General features: G+C 34.1%; 1 protein-coding gene across 1 annotated transcript; it reads left to right on the forward strand.

Moving 5' to 3' along the window:
- Window positions 1-3,375: 3,375 nt before the first annotated feature.
- On the forward strand, window positions 3,376-6,425 carry LOC117110876 (NADH dehydrogenase [ubiquinone] 1 alpha subcomplex subunit 2-like). Its single transcript, XM_033253708.1, has 3 exons — window positions 3,376-3,732; window positions 4,225-4,331; window positions 4,621-6,425. The coding sequence occupies exons 1-3, from the start codon at window positions 3,545-3,547 to the stop codon at window positions 4,710-4,712; spliced, it is 387 nt and encodes a 128-aa protein (XP_033109599.1). The 5' UTR covers window positions 3,376-3,544; the 3' UTR covers window positions 4,713-6,425.
- The last annotated feature ends 1,289 nt before the right edge of the window (window positions 6,426-7,714 follow it).

Below are 7,714 nucleotides of genomic sequence, written 5' to 3' on the forward strand. Positions count from 1 at the left end.
GAATTTTATATTTTATGTACTTCATGATTTTAAACATTTAAACTTTTAATATAGTCCAATAATAAACAAGCATTCTTAAAGCACTATAATAAAGTCTCAGAGCGCTAGCTACTTTAAGGCTATGGTCACACTAGAGTTTCAAGCCTGGCTTGACTCACCGCGGGTGAGATTTTCGTAATGTGACCGCATCTCCACCGACTCGTGCCTCTCAATCTACCTATCTCGATCCCGGCTCAGCACCCATATTGACGCTGGATTGACCCTGACATGAGAAGAGAACGACGGCCCAAATTCAAACAAAAGTGAAGGCATTGTGAGCCCAATACAAGCTGATAAAAGATCAGTTGAAGAAGAGTGGTTCGGGCACGTCTGGTGTAAAATCTTTGATTGCGATCTACCCAATCACACGCGCGTATATCGAATCCCGTGAAACAGAGTTGGCGAAACTCAGCTCTCTCTTTACGGCTCTGCTGTTTCAACTTTCATAATTTAGAGGTCAATCCAACTAGTGTGACCGACCCGTGGTGAGTCAAGCCAGGCTTGAGACGCTAGTGTGACCGTAGCCTAACTGTGCACAGCTCAATTCTCAAAGAACATGCGGCACTTCAGTTGTTTTTTTAAGGCATAAAGAGATTTCTCTTTACAAATGAAAGATGGAAGGTCATTCCAAAGAGCAGGAGCAGCACCAGCCAAGGATCTCGATCCATACTTTGATTTAAATTTGTTAGGTTTCAAGAATATATTCAATATTTTTAGCGTTAAAATTAAAATGTAAACAATACTGATTTTGATTTGATTTTTGGTAGTCCTTTTCATATTCACAAAGGTTCCAGCCCTCCAGATTCGATTAAGAGTCTTCCGAATTTACATGCTATTGTATATCCCAGCCTCCCGAATTTGTTCAAGTTCTCCCGAATTTCAACAACTAGGCCTACATTTGTAGTACAACCACCTCATTTAACGTATGGCCCGTAAAAAAAACATGGGATTCCCACTGTAAAATACTGTAGATGCAACAATGCACTTGAACGAAAAACCAATAGAAGTTATAGCCTAATTTACGTTTATACACCTCAAAAGACGTTAAATATTTTTAAATGTTGAGGGCGCTTTTCACTAAATGGTGGCGCCCTTTACCTGCAAATTCTCCCATTTCCCGACGACACCACACAAATACAAAATGATTAAAATATTATCATATGAGAGTAGAAAACGACTTGATAATCAATAAAAAACAATTTTTTAAGTTACTTTTTTAACAGGTTTTTGCCGCCGTGAGTATCTCTAACACACTGACGTCTGCAGAAACGCGTTCAACCATAACCTTTTAAATAGGCTTACTACACTCACTACATACGTTACATTTCATCAAGAGACTATTATTTTAAAAATTCAAGGCACACCACATAAAATCTAATGAACTTTAAAAGTGTAAAAAGAAAAATGGTATTTGTTGTTAAAATTACTAACTAAATTTCGTTATAAGTAGGCCTAATATACAAACTTGTACTATTTATTATTGTATCACATAATTATTATATTGTAATGTAATAGTTTAAATTATTATAAATTACAAAATTGGTTCAGAATTAATTCCGTTATTAATTAGGGGTTTTGTTTGTTGGGTTTTTTTTATATAATATGCATTTCAGTTAACAACAATTGAGTAAGGAGATTGCATTAATGTAAAATCTATTATAAACAAACAGATTTAAGATTAAAAATATTTATTTATAATAAATTTTTATTTATAACACATTTCATCAAACATCTACTCACTTCGGGACCGCTCATTTTATTTACATTGTATGTAGATAAATTTGTCAACTGCTTCCTGAACCACTGTAGGACTAATGGTACAGTAACGTATAGTTTATTGTCATACATCACCCCTGTACTACATAAACCATTACTGTTATTTTATCAAGATACGCCCTTTGTGTTTATGCTAATTAATATGTCAAACTATGCAAGATATCACAATAAAGAAGGTGGCAGGGACGATTAAAATTTTCGAGAAGAAATAAATATATTTTTCATTTCACGAAAGACGTCAACTTTTGTTTACTGTCACTTGTGATTAGTCTCACTAAAAATATGATTAAAAAACAGCAACAAGAACACCATGAAGCAATGATGATAAGCGTACTATTTTTTTTTTTTTTTAAACCTTCTATAAACTGATCTCTTGCATACTTGACACATTAATTAGCATAAACAGTAAGGGTGTATTTTTTATAAAATAACAAATGGTTTTATATAGCTGTACAGAGCTGATGCATGCTAATTATTAGCAGAGGGTACTTATAAAATATACTGTACATGGTAAAATTTAGGCCAACATATTAGCTCCGGACATAGTAACCTAATAATAATAATAATAATGTAGTGAGTATAATATTTGATGAAAAATGAACATTTTTTTTTTTTTTTTTAGTTTTATAATTGTCCTACTCTGGTAACCCAACAATGGAAACTTATTCTTTACTTTGACAATTCTGTATTTATCACTTCTAATCATATTTGATATCAATAGCGTGGTGGCGTGTGTGGTTACGTGTGGTATTTAGTCGGACCCAGAATAACAACAGTTTATTTACATCAGAATACTATTCATATGGCAATGTTGTTGTTGTTATTGGGTTTTCGGGGGTTATGTTTTGTACAAATTAGGCCTAGCTAGGGCCTAGGCTCTAACTCATTTTGGAATCATATCTAAATTTGTTGGTGGATTACAGTAGAATTCTACAGAACATGTAATTTAGACTGCTCCCGCACCCTGACCAGTGTGGTGATCTCCCGCCTGCTGTGAGTGTAATAATAATAATAGTGTAGTTTTATAATAACCCACATAGGCCTATCCATCTAATTCTAATGCAAGATGCTCAACTCAGGGCGCTTGATATATGTGGACTAGGAACTCGATCAATGTGTGCTACATTCCTCTGCTGCCGAGCGGTAGTAGCTAGGAAAGGGCCTGGCCTAGAGTGGTAGTGATATATACCAACATCTATCAATGGCGATCAGAACCTTTTCTTTTCTGTTTACAGTCTGCAAAAACCCCGAGATGGTCAGGTCAGTACACATCAGTCAGTAGTATCGATTGTGTGTGTGTTGCCAACGACGCTCGCCATTTTTCACACCTGGAAACTGCCCTTGATTATCCTTAAAAATAAATACAAATCGTCAATTTAACTTACCCGCTTAATAATAGTTAATCCTCACAATGAAAGATACTACCAGATTCCTGAAAATATCATGAATTTCAACTTTTATAATAAATCATTTAAGCTACCGTTGGACGCCATCTTAAATATTACCGGTTGTGGCAAGAACGATGGGTAACTTTAGTCTTTAGGAAGGTTGTAAACAATGGAGTGGCTTATCCTATCCAGAGACTAAACAAATTTGGTAGAAGAAATCAAATATTTTCCCCTTTAAAAGCTCTGTGAATCAGTGAATAAAGTAATTTTATGTCGTCATTTGTTACCGTATTTGCAAATTTTAAAAGTTTTGAAACCGATAAATCAAGCAGGCATGATTCATGAAAGTTGCAGATCCAGGTACGCCGAAAATGTTTATAAATCGTGTTGTACCGTTAACTTTGTTACTTTGTGTACTACTTTTTTGTCATTACAAAATGGCTTCCTCCGCAGTGCGAAAGCTGCCGCAATATCTGAAAGAAATTCGCATTCATTTATGTCAGCGATCTCCTTCTAGTCAAGGTGTAAGGTAAAAAATTTATAAATTCTTTTGCAAGCATAGTTGAGAAAATATCGTTTATATGTTAACCGTAGAATAAAATATTTAGCCAATCTGTCTAGAGTAGGCGGTGAACGCCAAGGCTTTCTACCGTACGTACTTTGTTTGAACGGTTTACGGGCAAATAACCATTTCCCCTGCCAGAGCCAAGAGCTTGAGAAGAGGCCTAGGCCTAGAGGCTTAGGTATACAAACATGTAATGGATGCTTAATTTAATTTAATAATTCGATTTCTTTAATCAATTCATGAGAGATGGTGGTAATTAGGAACGTTTTTATTATAAATATGAACAATTCAATATGATATTGAAGGAAGTCATGTCCTTAATCTTATTAAATATTAAACACTGTATATTATGTATTATTATTTTTCATCATGTCCTTATTAAACACTGTATATGCACCTTTGATGATTTATATAATTCAATAAATATTTTAATTTTAATTATTATTTTTTTTTTAGAGATTGGGTTGAGAAATATTATGTTGATCTGAAAAATCAAAATCCATCTTTCCCTATTCGTGTAAGAGAATGTAGTGGAATTCAACCAAAAATGTATGCAAGATATGGTAAGTAAATGAGGATAGCCTCTAGTTGCAGACTTTCCTTTCATGATCATTGATATACAATGTCATCGACATTTAGTCTAAACAATGTTTAGTAGGCTTACAATTAAATAATAAAAAAGGTTATGGTCATTTCAAAAATACAGTGTACCCCATACTTTAGTCTATTTAAAAAACAAACAAGTGAAATTGTGTTGTGCAACAAAAATATACAAAAGAAGAAGTATGAAAGAATCATGAATTTGGTACAGTATAATAATGTATAATTTCTTCTTTTTTTTTTTATTCACAGACTTTGGTAAGGAGACTTGTGCTGACCTTGGAAATATGAATGGCCAGCAGGTCAATGAAACCCTCTACAAATTTGCAGACTCTAAACCATAATGAAACTTTGTTGAAGATAGAACAATTGTACAGAAAATGTTTATATAGAAAAGACTTTACTGATGGATATCAGGACAATAGACTTTGTTAATAACAGAAATTAATTGCAGTTAAATGTGCCATAATTAAATGTGTTTTTTTCACCAATTTTGGTACCAATGACGTTCTGTATTACTTATTTGCTTGGCGTATATTTTTCCTAGGTTTAGTCTAATTCGCATCCAAATTAAACAACATAAAAAGTTTCTCGATGTATATCAACGCTGGTGGTGCTCTCCGAAATTGAATACTAGGAAAAATCAATAATTAGAGGCTTGCGGCAAGTCTACATCATACCCATATATGGATGTATGTGACATTGTGACATTATGTGGTTTGGTCATGATGTTATGTAGTTTGGTCATGATTTATGCAGTTTGGTCATGATGTCATGACCAAACCACATAATGTCGTGACCATACCACATAACCTCATGACGATTGCACATAATAGAGTGTTTGCACATAACCGAAGATACTAATGGCTTTCCATACATTGTGACTATATTTGATATGGCCATGGGCATGCAGAAGTTTATGTTGTACTGCAGTGTTGGCACCAGAGGGAGGCATGGTGGGCATTTGACCATCCGACGCACGACTAGGTCGTCGGATAAAAAATTAATGAAGTTAGTAATTTGCCTATCTAAGTAACGTTTTTTAGAGTGCCAATCATTATTATTGTGGTCTAAAAGCACATTTTGGACCGTAAGCCATAAAAACTGTCCTTATGAACCCTACAAGGGAGTTTTTATTCTGGGACGTCGACCGAGGCTTCGTCGACCCCCTTGCTTGGACTCCTCAGTCAGACATGTCAGACCCCTTATCGGCAAATTTCTGGTGCCACCGCTGTTGTAGTGTGGATATAAGATTAAACCTTGTCCAGGCTATCAAGTGACATCACATCATGACCATATATAGCACATCATTACTATATATGGGCATACAACAGTTTTACATTGCTCTATTCCATCAGAAAAAAATGTGATCAAACCAGGGAACAGTTTAATTTAATAATTTAACTGTTCCCTGGATCAAACATTGTTGCGTTTATTCCATCCAACAAAATTTGATCAAAATTTGTTGAGTCTGACAGATAAACTCTGACAGATAAACTCTGATAGTTATTAGCCATTTGACTTGCAGCCAGTCATGTTAATGCAATGCATTGTAATGCTATAGACTACAAAACATACAGTAAACCAATGCCCAGACCATCAAATTATGTTTGACAAAAGCGACATACCTAAATATGGTCGTCGTCATTACTGTATATAGATATATCATCAGATTATATAACAGGGATCTTTCGATTTGTATGACAACGCGAAGCTAGAACGGAATTACTCATGTGTGACTGGCGTCCTACGTTCTCTGCGTATGTAGATTTGGCCAAATTGCGTTCCAGAATCTACTCGACGAGGTGACCTTAATGTTCTCCAATGCGCAGATGACTTTTGGTGACGCCATTACGTTCTACGTCCTACCGTCTTCATGCTATCGAAAGCTACCTAATTATGGGCATACAACATTTTTTTTGTCAAATAAGATTTAATAATCTGAGATTGAACAGTTGACAAGACTGCTTTGCATATTGATAAGACTAAACAAATTTAACAGGTGTTACTTTTCAATCTGATTCAACAAAATCAAATAAAGTTTGAATTAAAAAAAACTATTGATGTTAATATTTTTTATATATGGTCAGAAGTTTTACAGCACCTTGAAAGTGGTTACCAAAGCAGCAGTTCATAATATCAAGATATATCATTGGATTTTGTCATTGAAGATAAAATTCCAAGACACTTGCCTTTCAAATCTCAGGATCCTGTTCTCAATTTGTATCAGTATACAGTTGAACTTGCCTAAGTCAATCAAATCTAAAATACCATTTACCTAATGATTGTTATTGGAGAAACACAACAATTTTTCATGTAAAATAGGATCGACTTGAAAACTATTTTATATCTTAGTACTGTATATTTATTCAAAAATTTAAAAGAAAAAAAATGCAGCCATTGGCTGAATTGTTATAATTTAAAAAAAAAAAAAAAAGACTTTTTCATTCCTGATGATGACATAATTAATGTCGAAATATTGAATCCCAACACAATGTATTTCAATACTTGGAATTGTATATATTATACTTTCTTAAGCCTGATTCAAGGATTTTTCTCGCCACCAAAACAATTCCACACGTGAAGCCTTGAGATTTAGTTTGTGTAAGTCATTGGCTTCTGTATACCCAAAACAAATTTCCTTTCCATTTATATATACTGTATTTTTAAAATTATTATTTTTAGATGAAAGTTAATATGAACATGAATAACATATACATAAATAATTATAAATTGGCAATTCATTTCATTAATTTCAATTGTCACAAACATGATTAAATTTGAACATTAAATTGTAACAATTACATATTCACTACTCCTTAATGAAATATCGTTTTGGGTGACTTATGGTGTTCTGTTGAAGAACAGCAAAATTTATTGTGTTTTGAAAATTAAAATCATAAAATTAAGAGATATTTCTATCTGAATGAGCTAATTCGGCTAATTTCATAGAGATATAATAAGAATATTTGTTTAATAGCTCTATGGCTAATTTATGGTTGGCCGCCCTCTATAGTGCCCTGCTGGATTTTGACGGCCAAAACAAAATGAACAAGTGAAGTGAAGGGAGAAAGGTGTACACGGACGAAGGAGATTGCTGAGTGAGCTCGTGCCTGTAGAAAACAGTTTCTAACTTTAGGCATAATGAAAGAGGCAGATGAAAAAACCAAGCTCCTTTCCGGTGTATCGAAGTAAGTAATTAAATCCAGCAATAAGATCTATGTTTTTTGTTTTTTTTTTAAATTGTTCTCTTCTAGTAGGCCTAGGCCTAGCCTTACCTCCTTGCCTTCGCTTGTGGCCTTCCTAGCTAGCTAGGAGGCTAGGCCTAGGTCTAGGTCCTATTTAT

The sequence above is a fragment of the Anneissia japonica genome, unplaced genomic scaffold (genome assembly GCF_011630105.1).
Source record: "Anneissia japonica isolate Jap-2015-1 unplaced genomic scaffold, ASM1163010v1 scaffold102857_len8285_cov112, whole genome shotgun sequence".
NCBI classification, from domain to species: domain Eukaryota; kingdom Metazoa; phylum Echinodermata; class Crinoidea; order Comatulida; family Comatulidae; genus Anneissia; species Anneissia japonica.